The following is a 19,928-nucleotide window of genomic DNA, read 5'->3' on the forward strand; positions in this document are numbered from 1 at the left end:
GATGACTACCACCTAGGACTCCTAGGCGCTGACAAATACAACTTCTTAATTTTTTTTTGATTTCAATTTCTGGGTCTTTAGCTTCTATAAACGCCTATAAAGAAGCTTCTTGCTTCCTCTATAGACGTCTATGGCATAGAACATCTGATATTATGAGGGCCTGCCTAATCTACAATGGTAGGATTACTTGACTACGGTACTTCGAATCGACAACAGTCCGAAATTAGACAACGGATTCCATCTCAAAATTGGACCAAGATATCAATTCTAATTCTAGTAAGTAGTAATCTAATATTAGATTGAAAGCTTGAATAATGGGAACGGCTCGCGCAGTGGAATAGGCTGGTGGGATTGGCATCAATCATCCCTCTGCGAGATGGTTATGGATGTCAGTTGGTTCAATCTTTCCACGAATCTTTTACGTTTTCGTACGTTTCATGGACCATCATATCTCAATTATTTACCTCTCCCAGCTTGAATAAACGAAAATGGTCGGGTTGCAAGGACGCGGGCACTGCCAAACTCTGGCCCATACACTGTACGACGCTGCATGATGAGGCAGATTTTGTCGAGGCTTAGACGGCAACCAGCATGCTCCCCAAGTCAGACTTACTTGATTGATGCTGGTCACACAGCCTTGCACCCGTAGGGTATCTACGGAGCCTGCTGTCTCTGCTTTACTCGTCAATTTTCTATCTTTGTGTCTCCTATCGAGATCGATCTTTGATGGCTTCCTTGAATCTGCCAGACCCGCTTCAAGAAGCGCCCTCAAGCCCGCGAGTGGTGTTAACGCTCGGAAAGAGCAAAGAGTCGAAGAGAGACAGGCTGAAAAAAAGCACTGGTGCGAGAACTATGGGGCCAGAATACCGCGGGCTTCTCTCATCGGACCCGATTTGGCGCCAACTCTTTTCTCGACAACTATTTTGGCCGTTGTGCCCTGGTCGACACGGAAGAGTTGAAACTCATCGTCCACCAAGATGTTGTTGATATCGTCTCCTTCGTCTGCCAAAACGCCCACATCCCCCGCGCAGAGCTCGTTCGGAAGATTCAAGACAAAGCTCCTTCCTGGTTATGCCACTCTTGGAACGCGACAGAGGAGGCTGTCGGGCTGGCCGTACAGCTTTGGCTGACGGTGAAAGGGGAAGACTGGGATGACAGCCAGACGCTGCAACAATACATCCACGCAAGCTGTCCTCCAACAAGCACAAAGTCAAGTAAAACGCGATTATTCCCGGTCGGCTTCAACGCCCTAAATCTGCAGGAAATTGGAGGGCTGGAAATCGCGTGGACGAATTGTATTCAGGAACATCTCTCTCTGGATCATACGGAAACAGTGCTGTATCTGTTTGATCAAGGACAGTTTCTCCAGAACTACCAAAATTCAGGTAAAAGGTCTGACCCAGAAGCCTGATCAGTCTTGTATGCTTATTAGCTTTCACTGCTTGCTAAAACAGTATGAAGGCAGATATTCCCTCCCGGCTTTCTTGAGGAAACAGCCATGACGCTCGCCCTCTTATTTCCAAGATCCAACTTTCAGTGCCGCAAGTGGCTTCGTAAGATTCAAGAAAAACAGGATATCAATGTCGAAACCGGTTTCTCGCGTCCTGCTCCGCGAGATGTTTCCTACTACAAGTACTGGGGGGGAGAAGCTTCTTCTTCTGAAAGAAGTGTACGACAGTAGCGAGCCAAGAACGCTCAAGCAATGGTGGGCAGATAGAAGAAAGCCGAATCAGCGGTACATCTTTGGATTGCTGTCGTTGCTCTGATGTTGGCCTTTCTTTTTGGGCTAGCGCAGACTGTTACTGGCGTTGTGCAGGTAGTAATTGCGTATCGGCAGTGGAATGGGTGAAGAAGAAGAAGAAGCAAAGGAAGGAAACTATTTTCATTATCTCCTTACACTTGTCGATCTCTTCGAAGTGACTCCATTGATTGAATAGAATAAAAAAATAATACTTGGCATATTGCGATTGTTTAATTGGTTGATTGAAACCCTCTGCTCTACGGAGTAGAGATTAGATAGGCCGATCCATTCAATTTATTTATTTAATGGTTGAAATCACGACGGGCAGCTGACCAGAACCAGACTCACGAATTCGCATCGATAGATATCCCCTCCTTTTTTCTTTTTTTCTTTTTTCTTTTTTCTTTTAGAAACTCTCCTTAGAGGATTCATCAATTTCTATGAAAAAAAAAAGCCAACTTTATTTAGGGAATAATTTTTAATTTTTCTATGTACTTTTTATGTAGGAAGTATCTCTCTCCCATAACGTTAAATTGTGGATAGACACGTCCAGTTTAGATTGGCAGTTTAGTGATTAATAGATTAGATTAGATAGTTCCTTAGGTAAACATACAGCGTAGAAATTTTGTGTGATATTAGTTTTTTTTTTTGATTTTTGAGAAAAAAAAACTGTCAACTGTCAGTTTTTAATTTTTTTTTAAAAAAAAACCCGGAGGGCCTGTTCGGTATGGTTTGATTTGATTCCAATAGTTTCAGAAAACTTCCCGTCAAGTACGTACGTTCGAATCGAGGATCACATCTCGTCTTCGGCCCTGAAGAGCTTCCGTCATGACTGATGACGGTTGTTGACAACGAGGTTGCATTGCATGATGGCAAACCATGTCGCAGTGGCTTCCATTGCCAAGGAAGACCTTGCAAGGTATTATTATCATTCAGACCAGCAGTCCAAATTGCTTGGACCAAATATTGGAGGGTATTAGTATTGAACTGTAGCTGAGTGCTATCACACACACACTTATAGCTATGCATAACATGCAGCAGTCCCGCTGGTCAGCCAGACTGTAGGGCTTTGGCCAAAAAAAAAAGACGAATGCAGAGAACGTATTCGATAAGCCAGCTCGATTTCCTAGAAGTTTGGAATGGCAAATTGGAAGGCTCTATTTACTTACCGATCTGTTGGATCCAGTTTCTACTGAGCGACCCATGCGGGAGGTCATGAGGTCATCGGACTATAGTCCTGATATAGACGACTAGCAGGTCACTAGGAGCATGGTTAACCGTCTGATTGATGCCTGAGGCCGCAGCTGAAGTACTGTTCAGTGCCGAATCGGGAAACCATGACCGACATAACGCTGCAGCTCGAAAATGGGGAAGTCAGTCTGGCTCGGCATGAAGCCGAATCCTCCAGCTACCCCACAGATGAAAGCCACTCAGCGTCGGTTTCGCTTCAGCTTTGCTGTGCCGCAATCATTAGCGTCCGTCGAGATCGACGACGCGAGTTCGTCTAGCAACAAACATCCTTCGAGAAGGGAAAAATAAATTAAATAAATTTCCCTTGGCAGGGCAGACATTTTCTTTTTTGCGTCGGTGTCATTGGTCTTCGGTCCATTCCAACACGATCGCTTAACGAAGTAGGATGTTGTTGATCGGTTGGTGGTGGAAGCAGACAGGGCTGGCGGATGGATCGTGTCTTGTTTTTGAGATTTTGCCAACTGCGGCGCTCTGCTTGGTCGACGGCGCCAAAGTCCAAAATTTAGTCGGCCCAAAGAAAGTCGGAGATCACGGCTGCCCCGACTCAGCTGGAGCCAGCGGACGGCCCTATTCTTGGGACCGACGGTGCGGAAAGAATGTTGAATTTGGAATTTGGGTCTTTGCAGGGATCTCAGTCAGTTGAACTTGTTTTTTTTTTCTGCAGTTGTCTTCTTTGAGAATATCTTGTCTATTTGTGGACCAAGAATTCGGAATATTTTTGTCCAGAAGATGCCGGTCTGAAAATTTGGAACATGCATTCTTCTCTTTCTCTTTCCTTTCTTTTGCATCCATCGCATGCACCAGCTTACGCACCTTCCTGTTTGGGACATCTGGAGTTCTGAAAATGTGGAAGGTGGATCCGGCTAGTGTGGCCGGGGGACGATCGACGGACGGGCCTGCCACATCCTCGGATTAGGAACGCGTCTAACACAGTAGCAACTTGGCGCTTGTTTGGAGCTGGGACGCGAGATCATTCGATTTGTCGTGCCAGACTGCCATTGGAAAGCTCCTGCAAGGTCGTTAAAATCTTCGAGATCTGCCAGCTATTGGAGGGAAGCGAAGTCCCCCGCGGAGATTTATCACCAATGGCCATCCCCCAAATCCCACGTCAACGCTCGCTTACAGAGTTCAAAATTTTGTTTTTCTGTTAAAGGGGTTCTGGACCATGGTTGGTGAATGTTTTTTTTTTTGCGGCCTCCTGAAAATCGTCTTGTCAATACCCTTCAGCGTTACACCGTTTGGGTCGATCGATGGACAGCATTCACCCAGGCCCCATCGGACCCGCGCGTCAACCAGAGGTGAAAAAATAGGAACTTCTTTTGAGTCAAAGCAAGGGGAATGTGTGATATTGCTTGATTTAAATAATGGAACAGAACACCTCTGACTCAGGGCCAACGCGCCTTCCTGTTTGGTCTTGCTCTTTCTTCTTTTTCTCGTCGTCTCGTGCCCGTCATTGCCCTTGCTCAGGGCTGAAGCCACCATGACAAAGCAAATAGCTGGCTCGTATCCAGCGGCAAAATCCGCTATGGATACATTACAGACTGATGTGGGAATCGTTTTCTCTCTTGCGGTTTCCATTCGCTAACTCTTACCAGTATCTCGAAGACGAGGGGGTAGCAGAAGATACTCGAAGTGCGTCCAGCATGTCCATCCTCTCCGAAGTCACCCACTATCAGTATGAAAACGGACGTCGCTATCATGCCTTTCGCGAAGGAGCCTACCCGCTACCCAACGACGACATCGAGCAGAGTCGTCTCGATCTCATCCATCACGTCTTTCTGCTCCTGCTGCAGGGAAATCTGTTCTGTGCGCCGGTTACGTCCCATCCCCAGCACGTCCTCGACATTGGCACCGGCACAGGCATCTGGGCGATCGACATGGCCGACGCCTTCCCCAGCGCCCAAGTCATCGGCACCGATCTGAGCCCAATCCAACCGTCCTGGGTGCCTCCAAACTGCAAGTTCTACGTTGACGATGTCGAGGGCGAGTGGACTTTTAACCAGGAGTTCGACTTGATCCACGGACGATCCATGTGTGGCAGTATTGCGGACTGGAACGGCTTGTTTCAGCAGGCGTTCGACCACCTCAGGCCGGGCGGGTGGCTGGAAATGCAGGAATTCGAGACGGTGTTGTACTCGGACGACGCCAGCATTGCGCAGGCCGAACATATCCGGAATTGGTCGAACATGATCAACGAGGCCAGCCAGAGGTTTGGCAAGCCGTTCAACGGTGCGGGCAGATTGAAACAGGCCATGGTCGACGCTGGATTTGTCGATGTGCGTGAGGAAATTTACAAGGTTGGTTGATTCTGTCCAGTCCTATGTCTTTGCTTGTTATACTTATAACTCATCAGGTACCTATTGGTGCATGGTCCGAGGATTCTCACCTCAAGGAACTTGGCCAGTACAGTCTGCTCGCGGCGTACGAGTCCATCGAACCGTACACCCTTGCGCTTGCCACCCGCGTGCTGGGAATGTCACTGGAAGACATTTACCGAATTGTCTACGGAGTCAAAGCCGAGCTCTGCAACCCGCAGTTTCGTCTCTACGCCAAGGTCCACATCATTTGCGGCATGAGGCCGACGCATTCCACATAGTCGAACGTGGATTAAAAAGAAGAAGAAGAAGAAGAAGAAGAAGAAGAAGAAAACCCAACAGATAATGACTGACGACGTGATGATTATGATACGGCGGGCGTTGCTTCAGGTTACAGGAAAAGTACTTTTTGGCGAGCGGTTTGTTTGGAGATCAACACACGGCTTTGTTTTCGCATGCTTTATAGATACCCTGTAGAGTTAGACACAACTAATTACTAATTAATACTTAGATTACGGCCATGGTGGTGGCTTTCTCATACTCATTTTTCTCTCTCTTTTCCATTTCCCTGTTGCAGTGTTCTCTGCCCATGACACTTTTTGTCCCTAGACACATGTTTTCTTGAAATTTGCTATTCAGAAGGTAAGATGACTGATCAACATAACAGTGGAAAGCGAACCATCATATTATATTCTAGGCACGATTCTTTACGTTCATCATCAAGGAGAGCCCTACATGGAAGAAGTGCAAGGTTTCATCGAAGCAGAGACAGTACAGTACATAGCCAGCCATTATCCACAAGCTAGAGAGAGGGTTGTTTAGACCATGGCACGGTAGGAGATACCTACCAACAATACAATATTCACCAGCAAGCTCAAAGAAAAAACAGAGAGTGAAGAAAACTAAACACTAGAGACCAGATTTGATATTTAAAATAAGCTCTCTATCTCTATATATAGAATCTAATTCTATAAGTTGATAGTTCTCTTTACTATTAATCTAATCTTATCTTAGTCTATAAGTCTGAATTATCTCTTAATACTAATAAATTGCCAATCTTTTAATTAAATCTATTCTATTTAAAGGATATTGTCACTAGATGATTGAACGACCATGAAATCACTCACTCAGCTGAAACGATACTTGAGACGGGCTTGCTGGTGGAGAAAGGTCCTATATACACATTCCATTAGTAAGATTCAACTTTCAACGAAGACGACCATGCAATGCGAGGTCCATCTTGTATTGCTGATCTAGTTCCAGAATCCTGCCTCCAGATCTCCATAAATGCTCCCTCCCAACGTTTTTCCCGTCCATCTAAGTCAGCAGTATGTAATTGAACCAGACTGGCTGAAGTCTCTTCGCTTGGGATTGTTATCAAGGAATTCCCAGCTTCGAATGGTCAATTATGATTGGGATTACTCCCTGATCTCCTCTTTTCCGTCCCATTTAGACAGCACAGCCAGATGCGTGACCAATGCCGAGTTTCTTAATCTGGAAGACATTCTTGTAGCACGCCGATGTTTGTCCAGCTGCAACTCGCCGTGGCAACAAACAGCACGATTTTGTTTTCATTCACTGTCTTGTCCGTTCACGAGAGTTGATCTTTTCATCACCTTTCTCTTCTCTGTGGTCTGCATCAACAGTGCTTCCAATTTGAGACATCATCTCCTTTCATCCCCTTTCATCATCTCCTCATTCTCAATCCTCTTTATCTACGGCCTATGTCCACCTCTCTGCCTACTCAGGCAATGCCGCCTATACCTATCGACCCCAAACTCACCAACCATCCGATTCCCCTGGTCCAGGAGACTGGTTGGATTGACAACGACATCGAGATGGCATCCGGCCCCAAGAAGCGGATCAACGACCTGGCCTGGTCATCGGCAGACAACCTCCTCGCCGTGGCCTCCTGCGACCGTCACCTGCGTATCTACGAGGTGAAGGGCTATCCGGACGGCGAGCAGAAACTGAAAGTCCCGTTCGATGATGCGGTGTTGAGCTGTGACTGGTCGAGGGTTAGCAGTCGTCTGACAGGTATCAATGTATCCGATACATGCTGACACGATCTAGGATGGAACCATGGTCGTCGGAGCCGGCGCAGACAAGTCTGCTCGCGTCTTGGATGTGACTGGCGAGGCCCGCGCGGTTTGTCGCCTGGACGGTCACGCCGATGACATCCGTACCGTCAAGTTCTTCGACCATCGCGCGTCGCGGACTGATCTCGTCGTGACTGGATCGTGGGACCACACCGTCAAGTACTGGGACCTGCGCCAGAAGACCTCCATCGGGGGCCTCGATTTCAACGACCGCGTTGACACCCTGGATGTGGACGAGCGGATGCTTGTGATTGGCACGGCGGACCGCGACATCCACGTCGTCGATCTGCTCCAGCCGTGCAAATTCCATCTGCCGATGGCGAGCCCGTTGACGTCGCAGACCAGGGTCGTCAAATGCTTGCCCGGGGTGTACGGATTCGCCGTGGGGAGCGCCGACGGCCGTTGTGCGATCCATTATCTGGACTCCGAGGCTGAGAAGTATGCATCCACCTACATTCCTTCTACTGGCTGTTGACAACACGATGACTGACAACTCAGGAACAAACGCAACTACGAATTAAAATGCTACCGCCAGGACGTCGAAGAGCTTACCCCCATCGGGAGAATGGACAGGTACGCCCTCAACGCCATCAGCTGCCATCCGCGGTACCGGACCGTTTTCAGCACCGCCTGCTCCGACGGAACCTTCATGCTGTGGGACTACAAGACCAAGAAGCGCGTGAGGAGCTTTCCCACCGTCAAGGGAGCCATTCTGGCGACGGCGTTCAACAAAGACGGCAGCCTCTTCGCCTACGCGGTCAGCCAGGAGCGTTCCGGGGGGAAAGGTCAGCAGGGCAGGTCGGAGGAGACACACAAGGTGATGCTGCATGAGATGTCCGATGATGAGATTCATCCGTACTGGCGCAAGCCAGCTGAGAAGAGGGGCTAATCAGTCAGGAGACGAGAATTGAGACTGGCGTTGACTCTGACTCTGTTGACTCTTGATTCGACTCGCTGTTTCGTCTTGACGGGATGTTCTCTCTGGTGAGGTTTCTCGATTTAGGGCTAGTCATGTCATGCCTCTAACCTTGTCATCTGTCTGCTTGTCATGCTCTCCGCTCAGACTTTCTCCTTGTATGTACACAAGTATAAAACCGCAGTCTCCATTGAGGTTGCTACTAGAGATAAATCAAAAATGGAAAAAAAAAACAAAAAGGACTTTATTCGGAAACAACAGTCTCACCTAGACGTAGATAATTAATTCAACTGTCATGGATTGAAACTCCTGCTAGTACTATGTTCCGCACAAGGTTCAGGTAAATGGTAAAGTGCACAGCCTTTTTTTTTTGTGGTAGCGCCTGCTTGACTGGATTGAAACTCTTCGTTTAGTTGGGAGGACATTTGAAGGAAGGTCATGCTATCACTTCACTTTATTATTTACAGTCCATGGTAAATCAAAGTAAGGTATGCCTCAACGGACTAGACAATTAGACTCCATGGGGCGAAGTCGAGCGCGGTGGAAATCGATGAGGCCCCTGAAGAGGAGGACACCCCCGTTCGATTGAGAACGAGGAAGGCAGCTGATGATGAAAGTTGATACTTGGGATGAAATTGTTTATTGGATTTGATCAATGATATTGGCGCCACCGGATGTTTTGACTTTTCTCATTTGTTGCCTTTTTCTTTCCCCCGTTATCTGAAAATCTATATAATAAATATCAAGATGCGACTTATATTATAAGCTTATTATTACCATTTCTAAGCATTTATGTAGCGTATTGTGACACACATTTTCAATGAAAAAGACATAAATGAGATCTAATTGACCGCCTACAAATTTTTCTTTCCTTTCTAAGAATCAGCTGGGGTAAAGACTATCATCTCTCTTTCATGAACAAGCTCCAGATTTGGAGGAAATTGAAGCGCAACAAAAAAACGAAAGAAAGAAAGAAAGAACATCTATCAACCAGAATTTTCTTTTTCTTAAAATTCGCCCTGCACAAATATAAATTTGGAGTAATTATCGACTCGACGTTTGCGCGCCATTCTCAATCAAACGTCACTTTCAGACCCCCTTCCACATACTCAGTGCCAACCTGGTATCGTCTGGTGCTGAGACTAAAATTAAAAATTAATCAAATTAGTACCATACTGAATAATAAAATATAAGTCAAAAAAAAAGGGAGAGAGAGACATACCCCCAGGTAATACTAGCTGTACAAGCATGCTGCAACCCGTCAATATATTGCTCCAGCATTGCATGAAGTTCTGCATCCGCATCCGCATCCGCCGAGTACTTGGCGAGGAGCTGCTTAGACAGGGCATCAAATTCGACCACGGCGGAGCGGATGATCTCCGCGGCTTGGTTGACTGCTGTCTGTAGGGATCCGTGTCGTAGATACAGAAGTTCAGCGGTGACTTCACATCCAATCACAAACACCAACATCAATGTGTTTAGAGTTCCATGCACGCTTGCTGACTAGTAGTTACATTTACCACTCCATCTGAGTCCATCGACTATGTACTGCCTATCTGGGTAAGTAAGATAAAGTAGGGCTTGGTCAGCCACACGGCCCTTCTGATCGTAATAATAGTAATTACTAATTATAGCATTATTCTCTAGTTTGATCATTTAGTGGAGGTATTGGTAAAACGGGGGGAAATGTCATCAATTCTTATATCTTTGAAGTAGGAAAAAAAAAAAAGAGAGAGAGAAGAAGAAGGAGAGGCGTTCATGAAATGAGTCCCTTTTTGTCACTCTTATTTAACTACCACGAGTCTACGCCATCCAATAATTAACCTAACTAAGTAAGTTTAACTAACTACCTAGGTACTGTACTACCTACTAATGCAAGATTGAATTCGTCGGCGCCCGCTCGTGCAGCACTGCAAACCAGACCAGACCAGACAAGACATCGGACTTTATCCGATTCGATCGACTTGGCTGGACCAGTAGACTGCTGGACTCGTTCTCCTGTACTGTACTGTACCTAGTACCGAGTATATACAGTTTCCTCTTCCTCTCTCTCTCTCTCTCTTTCCTACGGGGCTGAAGGAAGAAAGTAGAGAATAGAACATGGGACGGAGACAACTACCCAAGTTTTCTACATACCTGCCTAGATATCTACATGAACGTACATATATAATCATGCACAGTACATAATGTATCTAGGTAAGGTAGTATACGTACCTAAGGCAGCCTTTCATCAAAGTTGGCTAGCTCTGGTAGATGCGCTTGGGTTTGGACTTTAGTTAGGGTTACACGATATACATCTGTATCTTGTGCAACATCCAGCCAAATCAATGACATCATTCACCGCAAGGTATAGAGTATGTATCCGTTGAAGGTGGGCCAGGTCAGGTCAGGCCAGTTGGCTGCCAGCATGGCTATGATCAATCTTATTCCGCATATTAAATTTGTAATGATAGGCTTAGCTGTCTATTATATATCCTGCAAGAGATATAGAGATAAGAAATAGAATGACCAAATTGTCAACGCCTAGGAGTCGTAGGTGGTATGATCTCACCCGTGAAGCGAGCAAGAACCCGAAACAAACGAAGGAGATGGAAGCTAATCGACCATGTTGGTTTTGGGAGTTAAAATTAGCGTGTTTTCTCATCTTCTTGAAATCTTCTTGATCTTTTCTAATTGTCACTGTTTTCTCATATTATATACTAGGAGTTTTGGTTCCAGTCAAAATTCAGTCATCTTATCGTCTTCGTCAAGACAAATGAACCCGTGAGCATGGAACTGGCCGAGGAGTCTGTTACCCAGGGGGATGATCACTACTCTCTTGTGGTGTTGGTTGGGAATGGAGAAAAGGCCCTGTCATCCATGCTGGATCCATCAGCTATCGATCGATCGATTTCCCAACAAGATTATGATGATGACAGTGTCTTGCTCTGGATATTTCCATTAGACTAGGAGAATCATTTATTGAGGGAGCTACCCTTGACATCCGATTCTTCATCAGAATTAAGTCCAGTAACTTTTAATCTTCTCATTACACATTTCCTCTCTCATGAACACCAGTTAAAGAGCCAGACTGACAGGGTATTATATAAACCATAAGCAAATCATCACACTAGCGAATCGACATGGTATCATGGCTTTATATCATGGTATATATAGGTATTCGAAACAGGGCGAAAATCATAGTCAAGCTAATCATCCAAGGACATTGGGCAATGTATCCATGACCAGAGCATAAGATGTATATGCTTCATTCGAATCGTCGTCTAAGCAGAAATCTCGTTACCGGCCTCAATCTTGGGTTCCAGAGATATGGTCGGTTGAGCAACAGCTGCAGCAGGGGCGGCAGTCGTCGTCGTGCGGGACCGCATCGGCAAGTATCCTGGCCATTCAGCCTTGAGGATGTCAAAGATGGCGAGGAAACTCAGGATGAAGAGCGCGACAAATATGAGCCTGCAGAGTCAGTAGTCGGCTATTGTTTATGAACAGAGGGGATTCTTACCAGAGAAGCACAGCAAACGCGATGATAGCGTCAATATAAGACGAGCTGGCGAGAGTATCACCAATAATAGCAGCGACATCGGCAAAACCAGCCAGCCAGAAAACCCAGGTGACGAAGTAGAGGACAATGAGAAACGGAGCGAACCAGGTGTTGTGGGCGTGCTTGCCCTGGGCATGGAAGAGAAGCGGCAGACCGAGCGCAGCGCCAGAGGCGAGGATGGTCCAGACGGCGGCGAACATGAGGAAGGCGATGATGGCTGGGGTGCCGATTTTGACGTCCTCGTAGGTGAAGTCGAAGCCATAGTCGTAGACGGGCACCTCAACGACCTGGTTGAGGGCCCAGATGGCGTAGGCCAGCAGGCCGAGCTCGACGAAGGAGAAGGCGAGGGCAGTGCCCAAGAGGGCGTAGAGCGTGATGTGCAGGGCGAGCATGCTGTCAGTTGTCTGCGTATTTCTTCGATGTCTGCAGAAGAATGTTGGAGAAAGAAAGTCAACCTGCAGGAGAAATAATATTAATAGTCGAGCAGGCTGCCAGGTCGTATTTCGTCTGTTGGATGCGACTAATCAGGATGCTGGAACTATATCAATCAGCAATGTTCTGGGAATAGCTTCAAGGGTTACCCAGTTGGGCAACCGGACGAGGATCAGCCGCTAAGCGAGGGATGTGATTGGACGCTATCCGTTCTCGAGAAAACCTTGTTGGGCTGCAAAGCTGACTCGAGCAGCTACCTCTCGCTATCTCTCGTATTCATGGCTGATCGTCCACTGGGCGTGTCTGCCAAGCGCATCCTCCAAGGCCCAGACGAGTTGGCCTGGAGTTGGCCTGGAGTTGGCCTGGAGCTTGTCCTGCTCGTGGGGACGCCGCCCCGTTGTGATTCGCATCACATGGGAGGATGCAGATGTAACTGAAAAAGAATGGGAAAATCTAGGCGACGGTACAAGTCTATACTCTGCAGGCAGCCCATACTGCACAGTGAGGACAGAATATGTTTATTATCTATCTTCAAAAAATAAAAAGAAAAAGAAAAAGAAAAAGAAAAAATGTTGCAGACTCGGCCAAAAAGAGGCACCATGGCACCAACTTCCTGGTGATTCTGAACCAGGTGTTTCGGCTGCGCCAACAAAAAGAAAAGAAAACAGGCGGGTATCATTTCATTACGTGTATAGACTTGGATAATATACACTCACCAAATAAAAATAACATTCGTGGGGTCTAGCCCTAACCTTAGAATTGTAAGTACTCTGCACACATACCTGACGACTCCGTATGTATTATTAATATTAGCATTTAACCACTAACTGAATCACTTTGCTGGTGATAGCCCCTAGCCCTATGTAGCTCCCTGAATTGAATCCGGCTTACGACCGACCGGTTCGACCTTCTTCAGTTTTGTTCAGCCGCAGAATACTCCGTACGGAGGGATTAGCTACCTATCTACCTACCTGCCTGCCTGCCTACCTGGGTAGGTATCGAGGTATGTATGTATGTACAGTGCACAATTGACTAGATAGCCGACGGAGATACTGGATATAGGTACAATCCCGGGGGCCAAGGGGCCGTGACTCCAAAGTCCATGCGGCTCTGCAACCTCACTCATGCGGCTGAGGCTAATTAACTAAAGTAACTATTATGTAGCGTATGCAAAAATTGGTTGGAATCTTGGCACATGCACTCCTAGAAAATTGATTTGTAACTTTTGTATCAGAAGAAGGCTCCAAAATCACCAAAATACTCAATTTACTCCCCGAAATTCTATTGACCTTTCACCTATTGGAATATCTGTTGAAGTCTTTTTTTTTTGATTCCTAATTAGGAAATTTAGGTCTATTATATATTTATTTAAATATTGTGACAATCGCTCCCTATGGCCATAAAACTAGCGAAAAAGTAAGCAAATTTTATATTTATATGGTAATTTGAAAACCGAGGCTTTTTAATTTTTAAAAAAAAAGATATATATATTCTTTATAGTATTATCTGCAGGCGTTTCTTTTTTTTATTTATCTTATTTTTTACAAAATCCTAATATTAGGCTCATAAAGTCAAGAATTCGCATACAGAAGTTACAACTTTCGTGAGTTTGGGTGACAAGATTCTACCAATTTTTGCATACGCTGAATTCCGGCCAATCACAATGGACGATGAAATCGAGGATCTGTCAGATGACCTGTATGGTACTGCCTATAATATAATACTGATGAACATTAATTAATAATGGGTAGGTAAAAAACAAAGAAAAAAAAAGAGAGAGGGAGGGAGGACAGGGAACCAACCATACGTACGTACAGTTCATACAGTACGTGAATAAGGAAATATTTAAAAAAAAAGAATATAAGCCTTATTTATAGGCCTCGCTTCGCTCGACTGGTTTGGGTATCAAAGAGAAAAATACCTATTCTATGCCTGGGACTTTTGGCCCGCCTACTATATAAGTTGTATAGTTTTTATCATCTACTTCTATGGTGGGCTCCCTGCTTATATATATTCCTGACAATATTCTCTCTCTTTCCCATATATCTTGTATTAGGCAGTACTTATTATTGTTATTATTATTTATTATTATCTACTAAGTATTCTAGGCGGACTCCCTACCTATATTCCTTACTATATTCCTCGCTATATTTCTTACTATTATTATCCCTTTGCCAATAGCCTACTATACATATCATTACCCCTGACTAATAATAGGGGCTAGGGAAATTTCATAAATCTGGTGTTGGCATACTTAGTCTGTACATACGTCTGTTGCTTTCACAGCCACATGACAGTGTGCAGAATGGAAGGTGAAAAAGAAAGATCTTTATAATACAGATTAGGAACAGCAGTAACAATGATAATGATCATAATAGTAATAGTAGTAATAGTAATAATAAATCGGTGTAAGTATTAATTGCTTCTCGATCTAGTTGGCTGCTTCTGATTTGGACTTTTGATTTTTGCCTCGTAAAAATAAAGGCGAAACAAACAAACAAACAAACGAATGAAAAAAAAAAAAAGGAGACGGGTATAAGATGTAGAAAAGAAACAAAAGAAAAGAAAGACAAGGAGAGGGGAGGGGAGGGGAAAAATCGGCCTGACAGTGACACAATGGTTCATTTTCGAACTTTGCATGATATTCATCCGGGATCATCAAAACATCAACACATACATGACATAAGTAACATGACATGAGCAACGTAAGCAACATGGGCAACATCAGTAACATCAGTAACATAAGCAACATAAGCAATTATGCATCATCATTCCCTTATCTTGCCTTGTCATTATCATGACCATTATCGTTTGTTTGATCATTCTTTTTTCGTTCGTGCATTTTCGTCAAGCATCAAGTGATAACATAACTGGGGGGAGAGGGAGGGGGAATCAAATAAAAACGAAAAGAAAAGAAAAGAAAAGAAAAAAGAAAAGTGAAAAACAACATCACCACGCCTCCAAACCCTGACATCAAAGGCCAAAAGTCCACCACAGCTGTACTGCGTACTTCTGTACACTGTACAGGAAATAAGCACAATGCACCCAGAACACAGGCACAGTGCTGCAGCTACAGCTACAGCTACCTCCTCCAAAACATCAACTTCCCCAACTTCCTCTTCGCCGTCCACCCCTTCTCCTCAATCCAGTCGCGCGCGCTGACGCTGCCGCCATAGCTAGTCGACCCGCCGACGGTGCTGCTCTTGGCACTCATCTTCGCGCTCATATTGCCGGCAGCAAACTTCATCCGGCCCTCGGCGATCTTGTGGATGACGTTCAAGATAGCGAATGTCGTGGAGCCGATTGCGCGGAATACGGCCAGGCCTGCGACGGCCCATAGCAGGATCGAAAGGTACACGTTGTCGGCGCCGGATTCGATGCCGTATGCCTCCGACACGGCCATCGCGAGGATCGCGTTCGCGACCATCCAGATTGAGACCATGTATGTTCGCACTGCGCGGTAGTAGTCCTCTTGCTGCTGGCTTTCTGACACCGGCTGCTTGGGTACTTCCAGCCGGTCGCGCAGGTTCCGCAGCGCTTCGTCGTACCCGCTGTCAATGTCCAGCTGCTCTGACGGCATCTCGACTTCGACCGTCGATCCGCCCAGGCCTCGTGCCGCACCCAGATCCATGTGGTGGACGTTGTCGCCCTTCGTTCCCCACGTCACGTCGTGCGTGTTGCAGAAGGCGTACACCTGCAACATGCAGATGTAGCTGGGCAGCAGCGCAAAGTACTGCGCCGACGACGTGAACATGTGCCAGGGATCGAGATACAGGAACGACATGACGAAGTACAGCCCGATCGTCGACATCAGCGAGACAATGACGTTGGTGAAGTTGTCGTTGGCCAGGTGGAATTTCCCGCCCTTCCACAACCTCGTCACGACCAGGTAGATGGTCGCGAAGGCGGTGTAGATCATAATGATCCCGTAGACGATCATTCCGAAGAGGAACATTTTCTTAGCCCTGTAACAAGTTAGTAGAAGACAAGGAGGAATCAAGAGTGGTGAGCGTCAACATACCCCTGCGGCCGATTCCCCATCGACAGAATGAATTGCAAGCAGATGAGCAGGACGCAGGCATACCGCAGCACATAAAAAATATACTTGCCCATGTTATGACCGAAAGGATCCATCTCGGGATTCGCCAGCGAGCCTGCAATGAAGTAGAACACCAAGTAGAAGTTTGCCTGAAGCAATTCGTCAGCAGATGAAAGTACTTCCTCGTCAGCTCGACTCACCAATCCGAAATAGGTAAAGATAAGCTGGAAAAACTGATACACAAACTCAATGTGCAGGAGAATCTTCCGCGCCAGCGAGTGATCCGTCTCCCAGATCTGTCGGATGTTAACGAGAGAATAGACGGCGGCGAAGAAGGCGCCGTTCAGCCATCGTCGACGCTGGGAGATGAATTCAGGTACCGAATCTATCGTGAATGTTAGCTAGACGAGCGAACGCTGAGCCAGGAAGATGACACCTACCAGGAACATCAGTCTCGCCAACAGCACTCTTGACAAACTTCAACACCCATCTTTCCTCCCTCTTGGCCACCAGCTCCCAGCAGAGAATACGGTCCTCCGCCAGGTACATGTTCGCCGTGAATACATCCGCATCCTTGCCCTGCAACGTCTCGCCCTTGAAGTACTGGCTGAGCGGCCCATGGCCAGTGGAGTCGTTCTGAAGCGCGTAGTATCGGTACGCACTCAGCGCACCGGGAAGCACCGTAATGTACCCAAACACCGACTCCAGCGGCTTGTCCAGGATGTTCGACATCTTGTACTCGAAGTTCTGCGACGCCACCAACGGATTGAACAGGCCCATGAAATTCTTCCCTTTGCCGGCGATAATCTCTCCTGCCGCACCGGCCACGTTGGAATCCTGGTCGAAGGCTTTCCACAGATGGTACAGAGCCGTCGGAGCCGGTTTGGTACCCACATCCAGCAGGATACACACATTTGGCTCCAGGGCACGACCAAACGCGTTGAAGAACCATCGATGCGAATTCAGCTTCTTCTGATTCTTCTCCTTCAAGCAGAAGATGACCTGGCACGGCACAATGCCTTTCTCCGCTCCCTTGAATTTCAGGTCCGAATCAAGGGACACCTGCGTCGTGTACTCGTACACATGTGCAGTCACCTCCTTCTGGTTGACCATGTTCTTGGCAATTCCCTCTTGGTAGATCCCCATCGCCGCCAACGCATTGAGCGTCCTGGGATGAGCCTTCTGACGACCGTCGGCAATGATACAGACGACAATCTTCTGCCACCCGTCCTTCCCCCACGTGCGCGACTTGGTTCGGGAACAGAAGTGGCTGATGTTGCGCATGATGCCATGCATCGTCCTGGTAAACAAGATCTCGTTCTCGTTGTACATCGTCACGCAGATGAACAATTCGGTCTCACGCATGGGGGTGCCGAGTTGCTGGCGCAGCTTGTATCCTCTCACAACGAAGTCGTCGGGGTCGCACGTCACGGCCGTATAACGCATGTGGGTGAATTCCCGCTCATCGCGTCGGGGGAGAAAGCTGTGCAGAATGGTCGGGATCTTACATTCCAGCACCAGTTCACCGTTGATGAGCTGAACTTCCTTCTTGGACATCTGCGCCGGTCGAAGACCACGACGACTCTGCTTGCCTTCTTCTGGTGCTGGGCCGTAATGTATGTTCGGGTTGACCAGTATCTCAGTATCAGTACTGCACTGATCCAGATCGACCTTTGACATCTCCTCCTCCTTATCCTCCGTCACCACAGTCGACTCACTCAGAAACGAGTCATAGGATCTGACACTGGGTGGTCGAGGGTCGACGGTTCGGCCGCCACCACCGAACGGATCCTCCGTGGCAGGTCCATCTCCGATGTCAATGCTCGTTTCGACAGCGCCAGATCCAGATGGCCCAGAAAAGAGAGGAGCTGGCGGCAACGGACGTCGAGGGCTCCCGCCATACCTCGAGCTAGGGGTACCTGGTCGCGGACTCCCATTGAGATCTGCGGGCTCGTAGCTCACTGACGATACCGACGGTGGAGGCGGTGGGCGCGTCCAGTTTGCACCTTGAGAGGAGGTCCATGGTCTTTTCGGGGAACCTGGTCTCGCCGTATACTGCGGCGCTTCCGTAGACGGGCCCGCAGGGGGTGGGATCGTAGGGGCATGGCCCAGGCTTGATGCAGTAGTAGCAGCGGAAGTCTGGCGCTGGTGGAATGGATGAAACGTTCTCGTCGGTGACGGATTGGCACTGCAATGGGTTTCATTAGCATGACTGTCCTCTGAGATGGGTTCCAGTGGCAGTGGGTGGTTGGTCAAGGGGCGTCGCTTGGTGAAGCTTCGCCTTCTTTTCGGGCTGCTTGATTTATAAACAGGCCTGGGTTTGGAGGGAGCGTTGAAAAACAAGGGAGGAGGGACCAGGTCGCTGGATCTTTGATCTAGGGCTGGCTGACTTGCGAGCTGGCCCTTCTGCGATCGCTCGACTGGCCCTCGTCCCTCTGAACTGCGATATAATTTCGGCAGTCGAGACGCAATTGACGGGAATTTTCCAGTCTCGCCTGACGAGGGGGATATGTCGGTGGTGACAGAGGGTGTCGGGGATCCAGCAGAATTGGGTTCCAAAGGGTTCTCAACCAATCCAGGGCTTTGGGGTTCTCCAGGGTCATCAACATACGTTCTTCGAGCTGAAGATGGCTGGCCCATCCGGAAGCGTGGTGGTGCGCTTCCCAGATCGCCGGCATCCACATCATCGTCATCATGCCCCGTGGGCAACAACCTCATCGTGGAGCCATTGTCCAGTCGACTGGGGGAAAACGACGATTCGCTTCCGAGATACGACGCCGTATCGTCTCCTCCGTATGGGTACGCCGGCGGATCATCTTCGAAGCTGACAATGCGCGGCCCAAAGGAACGCGTCGATGGATCCATCAAGGTTGTCAAAGACGTCGCCGTTTCGGTCGGTTCAAGAGGTCATTGAAGGGAATGCCTGTCTGTTGACGATTGTTGTTCTTTGTATGATATGCCGTATCGCCGTTTCGCTGTAATCTGTATGTAATACTGTAAACAATAAGTGGAGAGAGCGGGAGCGTTGTCACCGGACCCAACAGGTTGATAAGGAACGCTTTCTGATTTATCTCGACGCCAAAACAACGTCTGCAAAGCATATGTAGACCTGAGTAGAACTTCGCAGGGAAGCAAAAGAAAGAATCAAAGAGAAAGTTCGTCGAGGTACGATTTCACTCGTCCTGCATTACTGCAGATCGCTCGCATGTTGACCTGGCCAGGCGGCGTGCAGGGAGCGCGTTCCCCCAGCAACGGGGGACCGCCAACCAGGACGCCAGTTGAAGCTTGCAGCATTGGCAATCAACTGCTGCATTGTTAACGCCTACGTAACGCCTATCAAGGTGGCCAATGATCCTGCGGGACTTCGTTAAGGTCGTGGTCCCTTGCGTGTTTAGACTCCATGCATGCATGACGTGGAGACGCATTACGCAGGCAACAGCAGCAGTAGAATCACCCACCATCTGCTCGAATTATGCCAGCAAGAGGAAGAGGCTGCCCTAGGATCCTTTTGCATTTGCATTCTTGTTGAAAAACAATATACACCGCCAGATAAAGTAGTAGGGGGGAGGTTTTGGGTGACTAGAGCTGAGGGTATCC

The 19,928-nt window shown here is 47.6% G+C and overlaps 5 protein-coding genes across 5 annotated transcripts; 2 read left to right on the top strand and 3 right to left on the bottom strand.

Moving 5' to 3' along the window:
• Positions 1-4,472: 4,472 nt before the first annotated feature.
• Positions 4,473-5,588, top strand: VTN77DRAFT_9325 (uncharacterized protein; the record flags this gene model as incomplete). The annotated part of the gene is made up of 3 exons (XM_069425921.1): positions 4,473-4,538; positions 4,588-5,289; positions 5,346-5,588. The coding sequence occupies 3 exons, from the start codon at positions 4,473-4,475 to the stop codon at positions 5,586-5,588; spliced, it is 1,011 nt and encodes a 336-aa protein (XP_069273926.1).
• A 1,470-nt stretch (positions 5,589-7,058) lies between these two features.
• VTN77DRAFT_9326 (uncharacterized protein) lies at positions 7,059-8,295 on the top strand (the record flags this gene model as incomplete). Its single annotated transcript, XM_069425922.1, has 3 exons — positions 7,059-7,325; positions 7,381-7,844; positions 7,905-8,295. 3 exons carry the CDS (start codon positions 7,059-7,061, stop codon positions 8,293-8,295), a joined length of 1,122 nt encoding a protein of 373 aa, XP_069273927.1.
• Positions 8,296-9,394: 1,099 nt separating this feature from the next.
• Positions 9,395-9,792, bottom strand: VTN77DRAFT_9327 (uncharacterized protein; the record flags this gene model as incomplete). The annotated part of the gene is made up of 2 exons (XM_069425923.1): positions 9,395-9,464; positions 9,545-9,792. The coding sequence occupies 2 exons, from the start codon at positions 9,790-9,792 to the stop codon at positions 9,395-9,397; spliced, it is 318 nt and encodes a 105-aa protein (XP_069273928.1).
• Positions 9,793-11,585: 1,793 nt separating this feature from the next.
• VTN77DRAFT_9328 (uncharacterized protein) lies at positions 11,586-12,252 on the bottom strand (the record flags this gene model as incomplete). The annotated part of the gene is made up of 2 exons (XM_069425924.1): positions 11,586-11,772; positions 11,822-12,252. 2 exons carry the CDS (start codon positions 12,250-12,252, stop codon positions 11,586-11,588), a joined length of 618 nt encoding a protein of 205 aa, XP_069273929.1.
• Positions 12,253-15,374: 3,122 nt separating this feature from the next.
• VTN77DRAFT_9329 (uncharacterized protein) lies at positions 15,375-19,196 on the bottom strand (the record flags this gene model as incomplete). Its single annotated transcript, XM_069425925.1, has 5 exons — positions 15,375-16,257; positions 16,314-16,480; positions 16,532-16,716; positions 16,772-18,519; positions 18,943-19,196. 5 exons carry the CDS (start codon positions 19,194-19,196, stop codon positions 15,375-15,377), a joined length of 3,237 nt encoding a protein of 1,078 aa, XP_069273930.1.
• Between the last annotated feature and the right edge of the window lie 732 nt (positions 19,197-19,928).

Source organism: Rasamsonia byssochlamydoides (genome assembly GCF_041956645.1).
Source record: "Rasamsonia byssochlamydoides strain NRRL 3658 unplaced genomic scaffold VTN77scaffold_87, whole genome shotgun sequence".
In the NCBI taxonomy this organism is placed as follows: Eukaryota; Fungi; Ascomycota; class Eurotiomycetes; order Eurotiales; family Trichocomaceae; genus Rasamsonia; species Rasamsonia byssochlamydoides.